Genomic DNA, 23,398 nt, shown 5'->3' on the forward strand with positions numbered 1-23,398 from the left:
TTGGGTTTTCGTTGCTGCACACAGGCTTTCTCTAGTTGTGGCGAGCAGGGGCTGCTCTTTGTTGTGGTGCACGGTCTTCTCATTGTGGTCGCTTCCCTTACTGCGGAGCACGGGCTCTAGATGTGCGAGCTTCAGCAGTTGTGGCGCACTGGCTTAGTTGCTCTGCAGCATGTGGGATCCTCCCCGACCAGGGCTCGAACCCATGTCTGCTGCATTGGCAGGCAGATTCTTAACCACTGCACCGCCAGGGAAATCCCGAAGCAAAGATATTGATGCTAGGTTTTGTGTTGTGTTTCAGGGTTCTGTTTGATCTCCTGAGTTCTATGCTCTGAGGGTTCACCAGGTGTTTTTCTCAGAAACACTGCTCTGTTTTGCACTCTTTGATAATTACGCCATCCAGCTGGCACCTTGCTAGCATTTTACTCTTGGGCTGGTATGTGTCTACCAAAATCCAACTTTGGTTGCTTTGTTTCTTCCCAGTTTGGTTTCTAGCAGCCACACCCTTCCTCACAGTAGAGTGTGGAATCCTATGCTAGATTTAATACTGTATTTAAATACGGTATATTTAAAATGAATCACTTCCTTTCATATAGAGTTATGCCTTTCTCTCCGCCCTTCTCTCTCACAAGCCTGGGCTTTGAGGGTTTGTCAGGTGTTTGCTAGACCATAACACCTAACTCAGGGGCAGAAGTGGGAACTCTGGCTTGGCCCTCCTGTGGGTACACCAAGAGGCTCTGAACAACCACCAGTAGGAAGTCAAGCTTCCCATTTGTGCTTATCCATGATTACTTGTCACAGAGTACTTTTCCTCAGTTCATTTGGTTGTGGAACCTGGCATGAGGAATCCCTCTTGCCACACTGCCATCTCTAAATGCTTATTGGTTGTTAAGAAGCTCCCTTTTCCGGAAGGAAAAATACATGTACTTTGTGATCCTGGAAGATCCCATCTATTGAAGCCTTGAACTTCGTAACAGAAGAGAGAGACCTGAGAGGCCGTTAGTGAAAAAACAATACGAAACACATTTTAAATCTTCTCTATGCTTAGTCTTTGCAACCTTTCATTAGATTGATCCTGTCACTTAGGGTGAATGTTTTAATTAAACTGATACTTCCAACAGCCAGTGGCCCCGAGGTTTAAAACAATTGTAAGGAGTAAAATACTGCCAAAGAGCTCAACCCCATTTTCCAAGGTACCCTCTTGTGGGACTCCTCCTGCCTGCCTTCCCTGGGCTGGAGGCAGCTGGCTCTGACCCAGAGGTGGACATTGCAGCCACCCCTTGTTACTCTAAGTGATTTGGCCCACATGCACCCTGACTGTTGGTTGACAGTTCCTGACCTGTGCATCCCAGGGGGATCTTGATTTAAGCAGCTTTTACTTCTTCTTTTTTTTTTTTTTTGTGGTACGCGGGCCTCTCACTGTTGTGGCCTCTCCCGTTGCGGAGCACAGGCTCCGGATGCGCAGGCTCAGCGGCCACGGCTCACGGGCCCAGCCGCTCCGCGGCACGTGGGATCTTCCCGGACCGGGGCATGAACCCGTGTCCCATGCATCGGCAGGCGGACTCTCAACAACTGCGCCACCAGGGAAGCCCTACTTCTTCATTTTGATGATGGTTATAATATGACCTTAGCTCAGATTCAGCTAAACAGGAAGTCTAAAATCTTATATTTGAAGACAGGCTGGGTGAGCAATCATCAGAGATGTTGTAGACTAGAGAGCAGGGTTGGACTAGACCAGAGATCAACTGTTTTTTTTAGACACTGGGCGTTCCATGCAAGGAATTCAGAGATGACCCTGGGGTAAAGGGACACTAATAAATAATAATGGGGAATGATAATACAAAGTACTCATGGTCCTCCCTGTTGACGACAACCATTCACTCAGCAAGTTTTTAGAGTTATCTACAAAAGCTCTACTTAAAAATATAAGATAAATTTCAAAAAAGAAACAAGAAAGCAAGTCCCTCCAGATATAATGATGTCCTTTGAAATGGCAGTTTTAGGGAAAAGGATCCTGTTGGGAACGTCCTCAGTTAATCTATGAACTTAGCTTAGGGCCAAACTGGCTTCAGAAGTCTAAAGATGAGACACCAAGCCTTGATAAATCTCTGACCTACTCCCTTGTCTTGAGACCAACCATGGACCCATTTCTTTACCTTAGAACGGTAAAATAGATCCCAACAGAACAAACATGGAAGAGAAACTGAAATCCATAAACCATTCAATAGGAGAGGAACTTCTAGAAATTTCCTAAGGAAAAGTCATGTTTCACTCACACATAGTCTACTAGGAAGTTACAACTCTAGAAATAGGTACCAAGTCCAGCTCAGGAGGCCACTCTGAAATCCTTATATCTGTAATTCTTTGATCCCACCCTATATGGGCCTTCCTGAGGGTCTAAGATTCCTTTGCCTGGGTTCATATGCTTCCTGCAATCTGACCTGAGCATCTCTGCTGTAGCTCCCGAGAGGCCAATGTTTCTACTTCGTAGCTTTACTGAGTGGGCTCAGGCTGACATCTCCATGGTCCTGAGAGTCTTTTCTTCCACGGAGGCTTCACTTTCAACTGCCTATAGCATCTGATCTCTTCTGGAGGAATTTGTGATGTGTCTCTTATTTTTAGAATAATTTTACACTATAGTCACTTATTCATATAGGAAAAAAAAAAAGAGTACAGCATTATTATACGTGAAAACCTTTAGAAATCAGTAACAGTGAGGGTCTGAAGATCAGAACAGTAAGTAATGACTCCTCTCGGAATCCTTTTTCTAACCCACCACCTAGCTGGATCCCCGTATACTTCATTAGCTAACCATTTGTAACAACCTGTTCAACACCTACCTTCCCCATGAAGCTGCAAGCTCCACGATGGCAAAGCCTTTATCTGTTTCATTCTTCACTATATTTCCTAGCACATTGTAGATGATCAGTATATGTCTGTTGATCAGTTGACCAATGTTAGACTAATTGCTTAGTATCTTAGGGCTTTTAGTTTTTTCATCTATAAAATCAGTGGATAAATTAAATCATCCTCAAAGTCCTTACCAGATGGAACTAACTTGTGTCATGATTTGTGAAGTGCACTGATGTCTGCTACTTACTGTGAAATGCTCTAAAAACATAAGATTTTTTTGAATCTCATGCATTGTTGAATGCATAGAGGGATGGACAGATATGGGATAAAGCAAGCATAATACAATGTTAATTGTAGAATATAGGTAGTGAGTATATGGATGTTCACTGCCAGTTACTTCAACTTTCTGTGTAGTTATAAAGTTTTTCATAATAAAATGTTGGGGGAAAAAAATGGGGGGTTCAGAATAGCCCAAAACATGGACTGCGGTAGGAAGAAAAGCTGAAGAAACTAATTCAATATAAAAGTCATCAACAAGAGCTCAGGATTAGAAAAAGAACAAAGACAAAATAGATGTACACATTTTAATAGAATTGTGTGAACTTGCAAAAAATGTATGTAAGAGTTTAGAGGAGAAAGAGAAATCATGGGGGACTACCAAGATGGGCAGAAAGTGCTTCAAGAACTAGGTGATATTTCAGCAGGGCCTTGAAGGTTATGCATAATTTGAATGGGTAATGAGTTTAAGGAGGAATTTTTAAGGGACTGAGGACAGCTGAAAATGATAAAGTGAGCATACGTGTGGAGCAAGAAAACAAGCAAAGACAGTGAATTTCACATTGGCTTAGCTGCAACTAAACAGGGAAAGTTAAGGTTGGAAAGTAATGATGATAAACAAAATTTATTAGGATCTTCTGTATATATTTGAGGTACCTGCACACAGCACTTTCCATGCATTCTCTCATTTAATTCTCGCAACAAACATATGAAGTATTACAATTACAATAGTTGCTAGTAAGGAAACTAAGGTTTAGAGAAGTATATAGTCATTTGCCCAAGGTCACAGCTTACAAGCAGTAGAACCAGGTTTGTCTGACCCCAAAGCCCAAATACCTAACCATTAGACACACTGCCTCCCTGGTAAAGTGAGGCTAGGCTCTAGGGGGCCTTAAATACCAAGGTAAAAAGTTTGGGCTCTACTCCCTAAGCCTGGAGATCCACTGAAAGATTTTTGATGATCAGAGATTTTTAAAAAGAAAATTGGCAGAAATGGGCAAGAGATTGAAGCTAGGAAGCCCAGTTAGGGAGCTGTCACAATAAGGTGTGAATAAAAGCCCTAATCTGGAATAATTGCTGTGGGGACAGAATAAAGGAATAAGAAGTCTTTAAGAAGAAATAATCTACCGACCTCTTCCTAGTAATATTATATCGAGACATTCACTGTTTTGGTATCAAATATTCAAAGTATCTTTAGATCCCAAATGTTGTATTGTATTAGCCCGGTGAGACTCCAAAGACAAATAAGCAGCCCAAATGTCATTCCCGTCCACTTGCCAAGCCACTCAGGCCTCTGGGATGCTTTGAGGGTCTTCCGAGTGTTGACAGGTCTGGCTTGTCTGAGCTGCCCACAGGGATCCTTGGGGCCTACTCTTGCAATTCTCTATCACTACTGACGGGCTCCAGAATGGATCCAAGAGGTCCAAACGTGGTTGTCCCATCAGTAATCTGATAGGGCTAATCTCTCTTCCCCAAGAACTGGATCTAGAGCAACTAGGGTTGGTTAGGCTGCCACTTAACCTGATCCACTGGAATGGCTGTGGCTTTCTGCTGTGAGCTGCCTAGAGGAGTTAGCTGAAGGGTGGGAATTCTTATCAAAAGAGATGTGTGTGCATATGAAGGAGGATGAAAATGCCCAGGGAGTTGGTGTGCCCTGGGGAGCATTTGTTTACATGTGGGTTGGGGTCCCTGAAACAGCTCTCTGGTGTTCCCTCCTGCCCTGTCTCTCCAGTATTTCCCCGACAAAGTGACATGCTGGGGAGCACAGACCATGAAACAAGAGAAGAAAAAGACTCCTGAAAATACAGACCAGTGGACAAGCACACATATGCGTGTGTGTGTGTGCGTGTTTGTGTGTGTGTGTGACTATATCAATAGCCAAGATGGAAAGCAAGTTCTCAGACAGTGAGAGGGTGTTGAATAAGAGGAGGGTCTACCAGAGGGAATGAAGAATTGCATTATTTTCCCACATGTTTACAACCAACAGTCTCTGAAGTCCAAGGAGATTTGTAGGAGGAAGAGTACTATTCAAGCATGAGCCCAAAGCTCAGACACTCAGAAGCCACTTATAATGAGGGTTAGTTAGGCTCAGGGGGCTATTGTCAGAATCTGACTAATTGAGAGATGAATCAGTGCTTTATAAACTGTAAAGTGCCTTTAAATTACAAGGTGCTATATAAACTGTAAAATACTACACAAATGTAAGGGAGAATGATGACAATTATTTGAAGAGGAGAACATTATTCTGAGTGCAGTCTGCGACTTGAGAATTAGACAGTAAGAAAATTATTTTAAACAAACAACAGAATTTGCCTGTTGAAATGTATCTTCTCTCTTTCAGAATCAATAATCTTGATGGGGCTTGACATTTATTTCAAAGAGAAACTACTCAAAACATATGAGACTCCTTTTCTGGGATTAATTTCCTTCAGAACCAGCTCACAAGCCACACAAAATGATCTCATTAATTTATAGTCAAACTGTGTTTTGAACCTTACATATTATCTAGCTTAATCATTACAGCTGACTCCATTAAGAATTTTAAGTGCTTTTTAAAAATCAAAATTCACTCTCTAAAGCAATGATCCTTAATCTTTTGTGTGTGTGTGTGTGTTGAGGACCTGCCAAAATGCACAATGCACAGAACAGTTTGCATGGGAATTTCTAGATCCCAAGGTAAAGAACTCTTGATCTTCCAAGAGTTATAGAAATTCAAATTTGAGGGCTACAGATCTGAGGGCAATTATTATCTGAACATAAGCAGCAGGTTTGTTGGAATAAATGTTTAGCCTCCCAAAGGAATTGGTTGAAGGAAACCACACCACTGTAGGAATGATCATATGGTATGAGTGTTTAAAAATTAGTCCGTTAGAGTCATATGGGGTTTGTGTCGTCATTTCTGTAGCTGCAGTGGTTTTTGGCGTGTGTGTGCGTGTGTGTGTATGTGTTTGTGTTCATTGCTAGTAGGATGTTTAGGCAGCAGCTATTGCCTCCCCAGGTGTCTACCCTCAACTCAATTTAACCAACTCAACCTGAAAGAGCCATAGCCCTAGGAAAAGGAATCAGATGGGCTGAAATTGCCCTTGAGGCCCACCTGGTTACAGGAGAGAAAGAAAGGCATGATTGGCATTTGTGTACCGCTCTCACTCTCGGAGGAGTCCCGGCCAAGGGGGTTTGGAGCTTACACTGCTGTTGTCTTTTTGAGACGGAGGGGATATCTTGTGATCCTCTCACATGCCAACCACTGTTAGAAACAGACTTTAGGTGAATTAGTTAATTTAACTCTTAACCTCCTCAGAAAGATAGTATTGTTCTCATTCTGTGTCTCGAGACACAGAAAAGTTAAAGAACTTATAATCAAAGTCAATTAGCTAACAATTAGCAAAGCAGGTATTTAAACTCAGAACTCCTTCTGCTGCCCAACACTGACTCTCCCGTTTCTTCCCAGCCTCTGGGAAATGTTCCCATGAGCTCTGCCCTCCCTGGGGGCCCCTGGAAATGAAAGCCATTCACTTATCTCACCAAGGACAGTGTCCCGAAAGGCCTGCCCATCAGACACCTGGGACTAAGCCTCATTTGCTTCTATTACTAACTTCCTTCCTGACCTTGGCAAGCTCCTTGAGTGATCTGGGTTTTCTCATCTGTAAAATGAAGAGGATAGAACTAGATGAAACTTCCAGCTAAAAAATTCAGTGACTGAATTCTGTGCACTCACCCCATTCCCTGAAGCTGGCAGGTCTCCCGATCCTGTGGGCTGCTCACCGCTCCCCACTGGATGCCACCTTCTCTGACCGTCCAGCTAGAAGGATGCTCCACTCCAACCACAGGTACGGCTGTTGTCCATTTTACACTTACTTGGTTTATCTTTTCCATTTTAACTTCCATATCTTGTCTGAATTCCTCAAATGTTTTTGCTTATTTCTTTAACTCTTATGTAGTACTCCAATGTATGAATAAACCAATTTATGTTTTAATTCCTCCACGAGAGACACTGGTTGTTTCCATGTTTCACTAACAATGCTGTGACTAACATTCTTTTAGTTGCCTCCTGGAGTGCTTGTACAAGAGATTCTCCAGAATGAACGTCTACAAATGGAATTGCTGAGTCATAGGGTTTGTGTATTAGGTACTGCCAAATTGTCCACTGAAACGCCAGTACTGACAAACATTCCCACTTGCAATGTGTACGAGTTCTGTTTCTCACATCCTCACCAATCCTATCAAGTTTCACATCTTTCCAAACTAGCATTTTGACTGCATTTGCCTTATGACACACAGCACTTTCTACTTTATATCTGTTTATATGCTACCTCCCCTACTGGCTGTAAACTTTGCGAGGTCAGAATCCTTGCTTAATTCATTTTTTTTTTTTTTTTTTTTTTTGGTGGTACGCGGGCCTTTCACCGCTGTGGCCTCTCCCATTGCAGAGCACAGGCTCCGGATGCGCAGGCTCAGCGGCCATGGCTCACGGGCCCAGCCGCTCCGCGGCATGTGGGATTCTCCCGGACCGGGGCACGAACCCGCGTCCCCTGCACCGGCAGGCGGACCCCCAACCACTGCGCCACCAGGGAAGCCCTAATTCATTTTTATATTCGTCCCCAAGAATTTACTGAGCTTAGTAAGTATACAATAAAGAGTTATGGACAGATAAATGATAAGCAAACTGAATTCATTTTGACCCAAGGAGATGTGGATTCGATGATGGCAGGGATAAAATGTCTATCTCTATTCATCTGGGGTGAGGATGTGGGTAGGGAATCCCCATCAGCTGCAGTGATGGTTGCACAGTGGTCAGAAGTGGCTGACAGACCAAAGGTTTCAAGATCTATAGAGGACTCTCTCCAACCTTTGGAGATCCCAGCTTTAGGAAATGTTTTATCATGGTGTTCGGCAGCTATTTATTGACTGTTGGGAGCAGCAAATTTCCCAGCCTCTGGGGCCATCTTTTTATATACCAGGAGTGCTGTTTCTGAATGGAACTCCCCCACCTCTGGCTCCACCCCATTACCAAGGGTTGGATAGAATCCATGTGTCCTTTGGACTAGGAAGCTGCATGACCTATGGTAAATGCCTCCCCCTTTTGACACCCCAGCAGTTCCAGGCTGACTCATTTTCTAAATAAGCCACTTGTGGCTTTTGGTCTGACATCACATGTGGAAGAATGAGTAATTTTTCAAGAACCAGAGTTATATTGGATCAGAATAAGATACACTGTGTATGTTACTCATAGTTCTAGGACAAGGGGTCAACACTGGTAACAAGTGCCCTAACGTTCTCCCACCCCTCATTTCCCTGGGGCCAAGGGATAGATAGAGAAAAGGCGAAGGAAGGAGGTGCGTATGGATATGAAGAATTTTTGTGTACATCTCTAATTTTGTTATCACATTATGTACAGTTTAATAAAATTGTCTTGTTGCCTCTGCTAGATTAAGTAAAAGTAATATAGCAAAGTAGGCAAGGCCATGGGGCTCCGCTGCTTGGGTTCAAATCCCAGCTCCACCACATACCAGTTGGGTGACCTTGGGCAAGTTACTGACTCTTGGTTTGCTTCCATTTCCTAGTGCCTATAATGTAGGGCTGTTGCGAGGAATAAATGAACTCATATATATGGATCACTTAGGATCGTGCCTGGAACTTAGTATGCACTATGGAAATATTAGTAAATATTTCCTTGAATCCATCACAATGTTTATGCTCATGTTAAATGCTCAATAAATGCTTTTAGATGAAATGAATTCATCTTATTAAAACATACTTGGAACTGGGGGATAGAAGTGACTACAAGTGGTAGACTCTTGGTTGGAAATGGAAGGAACCATAAAGATCAATTCCCTTGAGCACAGGTATTACCTGCCTGCCCCACTTTTGTTTTGTTAGTTGTTTGTTCCCTAGTTATGTGCACTGTGGTGGGATAAGGGCTGCCCCCACCAGATGTCACTCAATGGAGGTTCTACTTGCTGTTTTTTAAGCGTAGGAAGAAGGCACAAGTCTACATCCTCAAACCCTGGAAGCATGGGCTGAGTTAGAAAGGAGACCCTGGCACCAGAGAACTTCATTCTCTGACTTCTCAGCACCTACTACTTGTGAGGCGTTAACAAGACAGCGGCATTAGGATGGGTGTTATTTTGTCGAGTTGTTAGTAGGATGGGGACACGTGTAGGAAATTATTTAGATAAGATGTTAATATCAATGCAGATGTGGTATGCATTCTCACAGCGTTTGTGGCTTTTGGGGAACATACTCCTGAGTCCCAAGAGTCACAAAGAAGCCATAGTGAAACCCCTTGAAACCCGCCCTCTATCACAGACTGCTTCAGGATGCCGGGAGATTGGTGGACCCCACTCATGAGAGCAGGCCCATCCTGCCTCATTGGCATCTCCGTGTGGGTTTTAGCTGAGGAGACTGATGGGCCAGACAAGTAGCTCCAACTGGGCCACTACGGAAGCCAAGATGCTATGCTTATTAGAAAGGCTCCACATTCAGTGCAACTGGTAGAACTGCTGAGTTACTGGGGAGGTGTCAGGAAGCGCAGCCTGGGGGGCATCTAAAGGACAGCCGTATTCTCAACCGTTGCAAAGACAGTCACACACACACCAACACAAACAGCTTCACCCTCCTGGGTTTTTCCCTTCCCTATACTCACGCGCACACACACGCGCGTGCCTCACGTACACTCTCTCAGTCAAAAGGGGGGCCTAGGGGAGACCTCATGGCTGAATCAAATGCTGGTTAATGCTGCTGCTTTTATTACACCGAAGGTCTTAACATTTATTTGGAGAGGAACACAAAACTTGGCATACTGGCATGCATTCTCTACAGCACAGTTTTGGAGGAGCTCAAGATCACTGCACCCCACACAGGAGAACAACGCCGGAGGTGGCAGGGGGACTGTAGGTTCTTGATCTCTCTGGTCAGCAGACTACAGGTGCTTCACTACCATAGCAATCGAGGAATCTTGTGTGCTGGGCAGGTGTGTTTTCAACAGCTAAACAGGTGTGACAAGGGATCCAGGTGTGGGTGAGTCCCTAACACTTAGAGCCGAGAGTTATTCTGGGGTAAGTATATTCTCCCCAAACAGGTAGCACTGACTACAGGGGGGCATGCTTAGTACTGCATCTGAGCTTGGTTAAGCAACCAGGTGTCCTCAGTGAAGGGAATCCTGGTTTCAAAGAAAGAATAAGACATGATGGTGCTATCACAATAAGGCCACTAAAGTCACAGCGAACGAGGATCTCAGAGGAAGCTCTCACGACTACAGGGAAGCAGCTCTATCCTCTCTGACGTCAGGTGCCCCTCGCTGGGTAGGCGCCTGCTCTGAGACCTTCACCTGGTCCTTTCTTAGCTGCAGCACATCACTGAGCGCTAACAGAGCAGAGGAGGGGGCCACACACGTTAAGGTCATGGGACATCACCACCAAGTGTGGCTGACTGTTGTTGGCAAATGTCTTGGATTCCTTTCCCGGTTGGGCTGGGTGCCCCTGTGTGTCTGGAGAGCTAATCTGAAAAGAGGCTGGCAAAGGACTTCCTCAAGCTCCGGATGGTCTCTGCCTTGGCTTCATCCTCATTGGCTGAAGACCGGAAGAAGGAGGACTCAGAGAAGCTGAAGGCATTTGTCAGGGACTGCGACTTGCTTGAAGATAAAAACCAGAGAGAATGTGAGAGGGTGGTGTTCCCAGTGAGGCAGGGAAGGACGGTGACACGAGGATACACGACCGGAACGCCCACTCCCACCCCAGGGAGACTGGGTGGCAGAGGAGAAAGCCAGCATGGGGCATGCTAGCAGGCCCCTGGGAGGTCCCTGTGCTCTTTTCTTTACCTGCAGTGCTGCTCAAACAGGAAAGGATGGAGGCAGCGTGGGAGAGAGGGAGAAGCGGGAAAGAGAGAAGAGAAGGAAGGAGAAGGGAAAGAGGAAGAAGGGGTGGCTCAAGGCTCTTCCTTTCACTTAGTGCTAAAGGGCCCACAGGCTAAATTTCAGGGCCCCAACTTGGCAAGAACTAATCCAGGAATCTCACACCCTTCCCCTCGGATGAAACGTAGCAACCAGGGGCCAGTGGACTCTTGTGCTCTCTTTCCCATCAACTGTCCAGTAGTGGAGCCAGCATCAGAAGACCTGGGTCAAAGTCTTGGTCCCGCCTCTCACTCACTCTTGACCTTAGGAAGCCACGTGCCTCTCTGAGACTCGGTTTCTTGTTTGGTTTCTTAATTGTGTTATGTAGATGTCTGGCAAAATGATTGCTAGGCCTTTTCAGCTCTTTCTTTTTTGCTTTTTTCTCTGATTCCAAAAGAACCTTTTGACTTGGCACGAACTCTAACAACTCCATTTACCATCCTTACAATGGGCGTAATCGCCCTTGCAGCCTTCCTCAGAGGAGCCTAATATGAGGTGTGTGAGTTTCAGGGTGTCCAGGGGCAACAGAGATACACATCAGGCCTACACAAGGTTACTGGGTAGTTTTCTAATGAAAAAACCCAAACTGCACACATTTTAGGGACCAGTTTTTCCCTTGAGACACTAGTGAGTCAGAGAGAAAAACTGTGAAGGCAAGAAGGTGGAGGGGAGGCCAGGCCCAACACTGCAGGAGAGGACACGTGGTCTGGCGTCTCCATGGCCGTCTTCTCTCCTTCTTGACTTCTGCTTGTCTCCTTCCTGCTGGTTCCTGGCTCCAGAACTCCTCTCCCAGTATCTCAGCGCTCCCAGCCCTCCCCTGAACTCGGACACAGCCCCAGAAACTCGCTTCTGCAGGGGCATGAGCCTGTCTCTTCTCCCGCAGTGGCTGAACAGGTGCCCTGCCTTTCACTGGGCCTGCCTGGGATGAGCCCCAACATGCTGGCCTCTGGGAGCGGCGACTCCTCGGCATGCACAGGCCGGGGGCACAGGTACAAGCCTCCCGCTTGTCATCAGAGGCTGGCTCGATTCAACAGCTTCAGCCCAAAGGCGGTGACAGCCCACAAATCTGCCCTCAGACTGGGGCCAGAGTTGGCTCAAGAGAAGGTAGGCGAGATTAAAAAGTCAGCTGCAGAAAACGACGGGGTTGAGGGGAAGGTGTGAGGCAGGCGAGACATGAAATGTACCCTTGGCCAGAGCTGCGGAGCAAGGCCGGGGGATGGCCCTCCCATCATACAGCACTGGAAGACCCAACGGAAGTGGTCATCCGGACCACCCGAGCCCTCATCCTGGCTCTGCCGCCAACTAGCAGAAGGGTTTTGACAACATCAGATCTCTCTCAGCAGTGTTTTCTCATCTGTGCAGTGACTAGAGATGATCTCTGAGTGGCTCATCTGAGCCCCAAACTCGACAGCTCCCTGTTCTCCGTCCCTGAGAGTTTCATCTCTTTACTGAGATGCACTCACGGAACGCTTCCGATCCCCCGGGCTGTGGCTGTCTGTGCTGACAGTCGTGACAGAGGTCTGTGGTTGGGGACCTTGAAGAGAGCCGTCTCTGGTTCTGGGGGAGGGTGAAGCTGAGCACCCAGGTGCTGTCCCTACCAAATGCAGCTATACTGTTTTCTAGGGGCCCTCAGTTCTGTCCTCTGAAGCAGGATAGTGTGACAGGGGTTTCTAGGGTTACTGTTGGGAATGAGTGAACCCAAGAGGATGGAGTTCCTCAGGGTCTCTATATGGGCCTCTCCTCTGATGACCACACCAGAAACCAACCTCCTTCTGACAAAGCTGAAATGGATTTAACTACTTCCCCCTTTTCCTTCTGGGCAGCCTTGCTGATTGGCACACCCTAAACTGTGAGTCAGAGGCAGAAAAGAGAATTAAAATTTTTTTTTTTTTTTTTTTTTTAGAAAGAGAAAGACACATATACACACAGAGAAAAGGAATGGAAAAAAGAGTGGGAGGGAGGATTAAAAAAAAAAAAAAACCCAAACCCAAAGCTCATATAAGAATGGGAGAGGGGGTAGTAACTGCTTTATTGCCACTCCCCAGGAAGAAAGGGGAGGGTTTGAGCTTCTAGCTAGACCTTAAGATTTTCACTTCCCTCTTTCTTGCCCTCCCCAATCAACCCAACCATGCCCCCCACAAAAAAACCCACCAAAACCCAAAGCCCCGAAAAACCCCACAAAAATATCTTTAGGAGGAGGTCTGATTGAAGGTGCTTCCTAGCAGCTCTGGAGCCCAAGGCCTGAGAGGAGGGGCAGGAAGAGGGGGGGAGGAGCTGCTGAGCCGTCTCTTACTTGAGCTGTGGGTGAGGCTGGGGCTTCTGTGGTGGAGCAGCCGGGGGTGGCTGGACCTCTGCCAGGGAGCTGCCGCTGGAGGGTGCATCTCCGTGGGTGGTGGGGCCGCCCGAGGAGGAAGAAGAGGAGGAGGAGGAAGAAGAGGAAGGTGGCAGCGACGGTCCAGGGGGGAGCCGGCGTGGACGTAGCACCTTGCCTGGGGGTGGCATTCCTTGGGGTTGCCCAGGGCCCCCTAGGTTCAGTACAAGAAAAACTTCATAATTTACCCATATCAGAGGGTTTCCTTACTAGAATCTATGTCCCAAAGGGTGTGGCTATTTAATTACCAAAGGATAAGCTCTATGACAAGAAGCCATCCGAGGCTCTGAAGGGCTCCAGAGCAGGCCCCCGGTTACCCTCAGACGTCGCCGCTACACGCTCCTCCTCACACTCACAGCGGCTCAGTCACAACAGAAGTCGGAGCACGGGGAAGAAGCCATGGGATGAGCGGCCCCCATCAGAGGTGAGATCTCTTACGGAAGGCCCCCAGACCACAGGGACCACCCCTCTCCCCCAGAGGTTCCTCAGGTACAGGCCAACCTGGCCCACGGTGTACTAGGAGGTCTCAAGTTCCACATTGTTATTTTGGAGTCGGCCTTAGTCTGTCCTGCTCCACGCCTGCACGTCTGATTGCCGTACCCCCAGCAGGGCTTCCTTTCAGCATTAAGTCACGCCCATGACTAGGACCTTTCGTGTCCAGTTGCCTCTTAGTACCATCCTCAGGGGCTCCAGTCCCTCCCAGGTGTATGTGGTGAAATTCTCCAGAAATCCAAGTCCCATTCTCTCCCTGGAGATGTTGTGAGCACCATTTGGCAAAGAAGAGGCCCCCCCCAAAAGGACCGGGATCCCCTTCTCCCAACATGAGACAGAAAACCATGTGGTGACCTGGAGATCTCATTTCTCAGTCTCAATCCCAGAGTCCACGTTCACGTGCCCACTGGAAGGAGCTGGCTTACAGAAACTCAACGACAGCTAAGAGTTGTACTGTAACTTAGTTTTCTAGAAACACCAGGACACCTGTACCCTCTGGAGAGGCAGGACTGTATGTCTATACCACAGTACATCCATGATTGTAAGCCAGTTTCCCCTCTACGCGGCATGGACTCCACTTTATCATCAATGACCGATTAATACCAGGGTGAGTTACACATAAATAAGTAAATGAAGGAAATTTTGCATGTTGAAGAAGTTCTAAGTTCAAATCAGAAAACTAGTGAAGATGGTAGATTAGCAGAGCATTTCATATTAACCAGTTTTTGCCTCTTCCAAGTTTGACATCATTTGTATCAGCATTTTCTTGTAAAGTACTGCAGGTTGATAGCTCAGCCTCTTGTACCGGAAACCTGAGTGCTTTCCCAACTGCACAGAGGTGCTTGGAGAGCCAGAAACTTTACAGCTTAACACTGAAGACAGATATAACTTTTCTTTTATTGCACATTAAGCTGTACAGGAGTCACAAAAGAGAGGTACTTCAGTCACACTTCCAGCATTGGCTGAGGGTCTCCCCGCTGGATTGGTACAAAGAAAGGCGACGACATCAGAAAAGAAATGGGTACAAAACACCTGAACGGCAATCCTATACTGTGACACGGATGCCCCAGGCCACAGAGTTGTCCTCAGCATGCTGCCTGAGGGCACAGGACAGTCAGGGTGTGCTGTCTGCTTGTGTTCGGCCCTGGGAGGGAGCCCTAGTCCCTTTCTCCCTCACCTGATAGACCGTGGCTGACACCACCACCCTGGAGCCTGACTAAATTCAAACGGCAACTTCGTATTTGTGGCTCACAAATGTCACATGAAAAGCACCTGAATGTTCACACTGATCACATGCAAAGAAGCAACACCACCGTCAGCTCACCACTTGGACAAAAATAAATTAAAAAAATAAAATGTATTCCTCCATTCTGGGAAATGTTTCCTTATTCCTTTCTATCATTTCATCAGATTGGGAGGTATTTAAGGACCTGATTCTTATGCAACCCACCTGGAAGTGCTTAACTGCATATATATGTATATATTTACAACAGATCGACTACCATCGGCATCTACATCGTCTAAGGGAGGAATCGTGGACAAGAACATTCACACTCAGTGCATTTCCCTGTAGCTCAGAATTTGCCAGCAATCAAGACAGAAACCAGGGCACGTGCCCCTTGACACAGAAATCATGTTACACACCACCACCACCAGTTATTCCTCAAACCTGGCAATCCAGAAAGGTGACATGTCAGTACAGAAGTGAGAGGGAATGCAAAAGTAGAGCTAGAAGCACTTCTTCTAAAAGGCAAACTGCTGGCGTGAACTCCCACAGCCCATGGTGCTAGAGGACGCCACTTGATGCCCGATCCTGGTCTGGCCAGGACATGGCAAGACGAGGCACCGACCCGAGGCCTGGTCTAGTAATTGCCTCATCCCTGCCCAGGAGCTGCATGTCGGAGGAAAGAGGACAAACGGGTGAGGTCTCTTTAAGAGCCACCGTTGTGGAACCACCGCTGTGGAAGCCCCAAACACACAAGCTAAAATCTGAGACAGTCCCTCTCAGGAAAGATAAAGCTCTTCATTCTCTGGACTCTGGAGGGCTCTTGGAACAGCTGACAGCGAAAGCAGGTGCCCACCTCAGAGCTCTGGAGGCAGTGTACCCACTCGAGGGAAACGGGACAGTTTCGATTCGCTCCCATGTCGTGATGCCTCAGGAGAGGCCAAGAGAAGAATGGTTGAATCCTTCCCAGACTTCTCAGTAGCTCCCTGCCTTCTATGTCCCAAATCGCTAAAGAATTATCTCTGTACACAGTAAGCTTTGGGGAAAACGAAGCAGCCTCAGTTCCACAGAAGCGCACAGATGGCCAATTCAGAAACGGCAAAGTAGAAACAACTTACAGGGACAAGATGAACACAGGGAAAATACTCACAAGTTCACTTTGATATTGCACATCAGCGGCCCCATTGTTTTTTTTTTTTTTGTCTAATCTCATAGCTAATTAGTTAATAATAAAACGAAGGGTATACTGGGATGTCAAATACAGAACACGCTCCTGGAAATAGCTTATTCTTTATATTTCACGTCATCACTGAAAACACAAGAGCTCTACAGGCACGGCCAGCTTATTCACATAAACTCAAATGCACCAAACTTTAGCAAATGGAGAAAAAGATGGATGCCTTCAGATTCAACGGATGAAGCTACGGAAATAAGACCTTGAAAATCTCTTAAACTTCTATCTATTTACCCTAGTCATGCAGAAAGGAAGCAAAAAGCACAGTTCATTGAAGATCCCAAGCACACTCACGGAGGTAAGCAGGGGGTGGGGGGCAGTTTATCTGAGTCTGGGGGGAGAAGGAGGGGAGTTGGGTTTCATTTTTGTGGTCTTTGTTTCTCCCCTGTCCACCCCCCCACCCAGTCCTATTTCACCCCACATTATGTAATTAAAATATACTATCAAACCACCCAGAAGCTAGTCACACTGAACTTGGGAGAGGCACAATTCTTTCGTACACTGTTGACAAACAGCCCTGGAATCACAAGGTATACAGAGAAACATAAGTGAGCATTACAAGCACGAACAGGAACAGGTAAACAACCAGACAGAGGCACTGACACTGCATAGGAAAAACACAGTCCAGTCAGCCTTGAAAAAACGCAGAAATGGCACCAATGGGAGGGTCTGTTGCTCCCCTCCCCACTTTCCTTTCTTTCCTTGTTTGTTTTTGGCTTAAAATTTCTGCTTTGAAAACTTAACTACCAATCGCTTTAAGAAGCTTGGACTTGTTTTGGCCCTACTGCAATGCCATTACAGTCGAGAATATACTGTAAACAACCTTGGGGGGCTGGCCGCTGAGGTGGGGTCTTGCTCGAGTCCGGATCCTTAAGTGTTCCACTCTGGAAGACAAAAATGCAAAAGAGATACAAACAAAACTCCAAGCAGATTCCAAAGAGAAACCCTGTGGCTCTGTGGCAAGGCTGCAGAGGGATCCGGTGGGATCCAGCGGGATCTGGCCCAGGGGCTTCTGCTGTTCCGGAAACGCCTCAAAGGGACTCTCAGCCTCTGGGTTATTGCCGGGGCCCAAGTGTACGCAGCCTGGGGCTTAGAACCACTCTGACAGGAGTGTCTGACACCTCCTTACCCTCTTTTCATTTCACTCCCTTGTAGACACTCTTTCTAGAAGCTTTGAGACTTCCAACAGCATCTGGTTTCTTCTCTGGGGGCTGCCCAAGGCCCAGCTCCCCCGGCACTCACAGGCCCAGCTTCCTGAGGAAGGATCAACACCAAACTCCCGAGAGTGGCTGGAGTGCCAGCGGGGGCTGCACCAGGTGGCTAGCCTAGACTTGGCTCACTTCTCCTGTGGAGTTAACTCTGGGTGGGATCAGCTCTGGGGCTGACTCAGGGGTCAGAGCCACTCTTTGGGCTGGGCTGGAACTCCCACAGGGAGGGGCTTGAAGGAGGGGGCAGTCTTTTGTGTCCCAGGACCCTCCTTAACCAGAGGGAAGGAGTAAGATGTTAATGTTTGTAAAAGTGCTCAAGGCCAAGCTGTTTATCCCTCTCTAACAGCATAATTGCATTTTACCCAACAACATGGCTCTCCTCCCAGGTTTCCTCTCCTCCCAGCTGTGATTCTGATTATGCCCCAACGGGATCTTCAGTTTGTCTAACATTTGTACCTAAGGCAGTGAGCATTTGGAGCTTGAATTTGGCAAGGGGGAAACGCTCCATGAAGCCTGGGGGCTGCCGAGTATGCAGATGGTGATGTCAAAGAGGGAGATTTGGGGGCCTCCCTGGTGGCACAGTGGTTGAGAGTCTGCCTGCCGATGCAGGGGACACGGGTTTGTGCCCCAGTCCAGGAGGATCCCACATGCCATGGAGCGGCTGGGACCATGAGCCACGGCCGCTGAGCCTGCGCGTCTGGAGCCTGTGCTCCGCGACGGGAGAGGCCACAACACTGAGAGGCCCGCATACCGCAAAAAAAAAAAAAAAAAAAAAAAGGAGGGAGATTCGGAGGCAAGGCTGTGAGAGGCTCAGCCTGTCTTCAGCACACCCCACTTCCTCTTTCACTGCTCCTCTCCCTTGTGACAGGCCCCCCAGCCCTACTCCCACATTAAAACTGTTCCCCATTCCCATGGGCCTCTGATCTGGCCTTCAGGCCCGTTTTCAGCTCCACTACTGGGAGAGCAGAAGCGCTACCCTCTCCAGTATTATGGTCTGTTAATGACAGCACTGCTGTCACAGTTCTACCAACAGGATTTCAGATAGGAGGCAGGGGGCCTTTGAAATGTCCTGGTGCCACTGCATCAGAGGTTGCCCATTCTATCTACAATCCCGACCTCTCACAGATCACAGCAAGAACACCCACACTTCCTTTCCTTTCTTCCAAGGACTTTCATGGGATCCACGAGGTGGGTCTGAACCCCGGCAATGAAACACCCACACCCAATAAGCCAGCTAGGGCCCACACCATCCAGTCAGCAATCAAAACCCATCAGTTTTTCCTTCTTGGCATCTAAGATTCACCATCTCCTCTTGACCAACTCTGGTCAGGCCTGTATCATTTCCTGTTTAGACTACTAGAATAGTCTCTCAAATCTTTAGTCTCTTCTCCAATCAATGTTCTGGATACCTATTATCCTCTTAAACCCCTTCTCTAATTCTATCAGTTTACTGCTCTAAATAATTTATAGCTAACAGTACATAGTGCTGGGTAACATAATGGACAATTTTATGCAGTATTTCCCTTAAACCTCACAACAGCTCTATGAGGTATCAACATCCCTAATTTTTAGATAAGCAAACTGAGGGCCAACTAAGGCAGGTAATTTGCCCAGGGTCATACTGAGGCAACTGGCATGTGAGCCCAGGCAGTCTGACCTTCTCTTCCCATTGCCCACAGGATGACGACCACATTCTTCAGGCTGACACCAGAAACTTGCTTCAGCATGGCTGGACTGGCCCTTCTAGCCTCTCTCCCTCATGTTCTAAACTTAGGCCACTCCAATGTTTATGCTAAATACCCTCCAGAAATCTTTTCTCCTTTTCTACCAATCCAACCCAACATATCCTGGAGGTCTAAGTCAAATTCTACCTCACCCATGAAATCTCTCCTCTGATTGCCCCTTTCAATTCTGATCTCCTGTCTGAAATCCTACAATAGCACTTAATAGACTGTCTTGTTATCCTGAAGACTGGGATGCTGCTGCTAGGGAGGCTGCCAGATCCTTGAGGGCATGGGCTATGAGTCTTCATCTTCTCATGAAATCCTAACAATTACAGTGCCCATTTTTCTCCAAAGAAAAATTGGGATATATGGTCTGATATGGTAACTATTTATTAAAAAGGTAAAAATACTTAAAATTGGGAGTATTTTGGAAAATTTAAGACTATCGCCATTTTACCAATGTCATCAAGCACAGGACTGAGCACATAAGAGTCCTTAATAAATGCTTATTAGATAAATGACCATGCAACAACAGTGAAGTCCAAAATGGAGCAGAGTAGAAGTCTTTTATGAGAAAAATGTTGTTAAACCATAGATGTTAAACCACACTGTATTTGATATCAACTCTGATTAGCAGCCCTGAAAATGCTCAGGTTAGCGAATTAAACATGAGGCCTGCTCCATATTGCCTGCATATTAGGTGCAGAAGGGAAAGTCAAAACAAGTCTCGAAGCAGCAGAAATTGTTTCCTTTTCTTCTTACATCAAGCCTGAGTAATCCAGTCATGGTAGGGATACTTCAGTCCCAAGAGTTCTTTCCCATTGTGAGCTCTACTTTCTCTTGGTCTGGCTGCCAACAAGAAGAGAAGTCTGCAGGATGGTGTTTGGTAATGGGCGCACAGGATACCAGGGCTGCCTTTTTACCCAAGCTGGGTGTCAACCCCACCCAACACACACACACACACACACACACACACACACACACACACACACTGCTGTTGGGTCTCCAATAGTAAGTCTTTAAGATTGGGCAGCAGAGTGACTCAGGAATTTGGGCTTTGGGGTTAGGAAGACGGTGGGTTAAATCTAAATCTCCCACTTACTAGCTTTGTGACATCGGGCAAGTCATTTTCCCTCCTGCACCTGCCTTTCTTCAAATGGTTTCTATGATATAAAGTGAGGTTACCTATTTATCTACCTACTTACCTACCTACCTATCTATTGAGACATCTATCGAGAGATATCTATAAGTACCTGTTCCTGGCAGGTGCTACAAAAGATACGACAGATGATGGTAATGGTGATGCTGATGGGGCCTTTTCCTCTGAAGCTTTGTTGCTTCTTAGGTCTCACTCTCATAATGGAATACCCCCTCATACAGTCTGTGCAGCCACTAGGGGCACTTGCCAGTCCCCTCCCCCAGGGCCTCACTTTGTACCATTGACAGCTGCCAATGATTCACCTCAGACATTCATCAAGAGCAGCTTAAGATGCTCTCCTCCCAGAGAACTGTTATCTTCAGAGACGGTTATGGAAGACCATAGGGCACAAGGGCAGAAGAAGGGCCAGTGGGCAAAATCTCCAACAGGTAGACTTTCACTTACAGGAAGAACTTCCTACAGTAAAAACAGTGGAAGAGGCTGTCTTGGGAGATGGGTATGTTCGTGCAGAAGCTAGAGAATTACCTGACAAAGATACAGCAGGGAATATACCTTTACTGAATATGAAATAGATTAGATGAACACTACAGTTTATCTTCCAACTCTGAGAACCTATGAGTCCAGGAGAAAACTTTAAAAATCCCACAGATTAAGCTCTGATGGGGAAACTCACAGCATGAGCTGATAGGGGTAGTCATACCATGAAGCCTGGTCCTGGCTCTCCTCAGCCTCAGAAATATACAAACAAGACACCCAAGGATGAACTGAGCCCAAAAGTTCCCTTCCAAAAGCTTCAGCGCAAGAGCTCCCAGAAACCTCCTTTGCACTGGAGCCTGGGAATGTGCCTTGGCCACCCCTGTCTGGTGCCTAGGGAGCTTCTCCTGCCCCCGCCCCCTGGAGCCTGTGGACTGAAGACTTCCCAGGGGTTATGGGAGCCAGAAGAGTCTCCCAGGACTGTCCCTTGCCAGGATGAGACTCTCTGGCCCTGCCTACAAGCCTTCTGTCTGCTGGGGCTGGGGGCCTATTCCCTATGGGGTCTGGCTACCATGGAATCTGTCTCCAGTCACCAAGAGCCGCCTGGGATGCCGCATTCCACAGAAGTCTGGCCACTCTGGCGTCACTGCCAAAGTCTGGCCTGTAGCCAGCCCACAGCAGGAACTCAGGGCCAGATTGAGCTGCAGCATTTCCCTCAGGAAGCCGAGTTGACTCAAACAGGTAAGAATGTGAGGTCCAATGCTTGTGCCCAGCTGCACACAAAAAAGGAGAATAAATGGCCTTAGAGCAGCATAAGGAAAACCCCCAAACAACCCTGGGCTTAGAGAAAGATGACAGGCTCAGAGGGTGTCAGCTTGTAATGCTGCTGCCAAAACTGTGATGCAGCTGGAGGCGCATCGGTGTCCCAGCGAGGGGAGGTCACAGGTGCGCGGCTCTTGGGGCTGACAAGCCTCACAGGAGAGCACTGCAATCATCCGTCTGGGCACCTTTTTTAAGGTGGACACCAGTGGAGTAAAATGGGTACATGGAGCAGACAGGATGGTGAGAGGTGTGAAATGACATCTTTCCTCATGGGACTTTGGGCAAGTTACTTAATCTCTGAGTCTCAGTTTCCCAAATGAGCCAAGTCTAAGGATTAAATGTGGTAAATGGGGAAGCCTCCAGGACTGAACAGATCAAAGTTAGTCAAATGTAAATCTGATCAAGGTCAAGGGCTGGTGTGGGTAGTAGTGAGCCTCCTGGCATTAGTGTTTAAGCAGGGCCTGGACGAACTGTCAGAGATGCTGTGGATGGGCTCGTGCAGTCGCAGGCAGGCGACTTCTACAGGCTCTTCTGGCTCTGGGCCTCCATGAAGCCCTGCATACACTTTTCGGGTCTTTAGATGTCTGCGGTAAGAGACGAGCCCTCCTTAGCTGTGGAGTCCTGAGCCCAGCAAGAACGCAGGGAGGTGTCCTGCAGGCACAGGCTTTGAGGGGAGCTGCTGCTGCTCCCCACCCAAGCCGACTGGGCCCGGGTCCCGCTGTGCTGAGGCCACTGGCCTTAGTGACCAGGGAAGCCAGGGAGAGGGGAGTAGGAGAGAGCTGGTGAAGCACGGGTGCCTCCAGATTGGGAGGTTCAGCATGGGGCTGTACGAGGAGGAGGGCGAGCGTTCCCCCCACACAGCACAAGGGCCAGCTCTCTCCATTCTTACCATCTGTATGCTCTGGTGGCGCATCAAAAGGGCCCAGTGCAGGTTACTGCAGAGCATCCTTGGAACTGGGGACCAGAAGATCCAGCTCTCCTGCTTATAAGCTGTGTGACCTTGGACTAATCATTGGCATTCTCTTTGCTGATATGTAAAACAGAGTCAGAAATACCGGCTCAAACCGTCTCACGTAAAGGTCGTGAGGCTTGACATAATGGCTGTGCTTTGTAAGTCATAAAGTGCCAGGTAAAGTAATGATATGAGCATCATTACTATTATTTGAATACTAATAAATATCAATCCAAAGGCATGACGCTTTAATGGTAGGATTTCATGCATCAGTGGAGAAGATATTGTTGGGTGGGCGGGGTAGGGTGTGGACTCTGGGCTAAGCTATGCCATGCCCTCTGACTTGTACCACTGACTTGTCCCAGCGAGGTCCGTGAAGATGCAGAAAAGTCACTTCAAAAGCAGTAAATGTCAGCTCTTGAGCTGACGGGAAAGGAAATCACGGGTCTGGGCGAGAAACCAAGTCCACGGTTGAGGGTTTGTGGGTTTCTGCCAAAGGCACCTTTAATTTGCCATCCTGTGGCTTTCAGCAGACAAGCTGGGAGAGAGGAGCTCCTATCTGAGGTCCCAGCAGGCTGGAAAGCTGAGGAAGGAAAGACATTGACTCAACTCTTGAGAGCTGCTGGCCTGAGTCCAGCTGCCCCACCATGGAGGAAAGCCTGTGCTTGCTCAGCATATCTGAGACAGGAAATTGAGAAAGGGTCTCAGGGTCTGGCCCCAGGA

The 23,398-nt window shown here is 47.4% G+C and overlaps 1 protein-coding gene across 1 annotated transcript in view; it reads right to left on the reverse strand.

The window, feature by feature from the left end:
* Window positions 1–10,620: 10,620 nt before the first annotated feature.
* Window positions 10,621–23,398, reverse strand: part of SYN2 (synapsin II) — a 146,780-nt gene continuing 134,002 nt past the window's right edge. The window contains exons 11-13 of the mRNA XM_065884781.1: window positions 17,160–17,220; window positions 13,308–13,539; window positions 10,621–10,756 (exon numbers count right to left, since the gene is read on the reverse strand). Coding sequence (XP_065740853.1) covers window positions 10,621–10,756; window positions 13,308–13,539; window positions 17,160–17,220 — 429 coding nt within the window. The remainder of the gene's footprint in view (window positions 10,757–13,307; window positions 13,540–17,159; window positions 17,221–23,398) is intronic.

The sequence above is a fragment of the Phocoena phocoena genome, chromosome 10 (assembly GCF_963924675.1).
Source record: "Phocoena phocoena chromosome 10, mPhoPho1.1, whole genome shotgun sequence".
Taxonomy (NCBI): domain Eukaryota; kingdom Metazoa; phylum Chordata; class Mammalia; order Artiodactyla; family Phocoenidae; genus Phocoena; species Phocoena phocoena.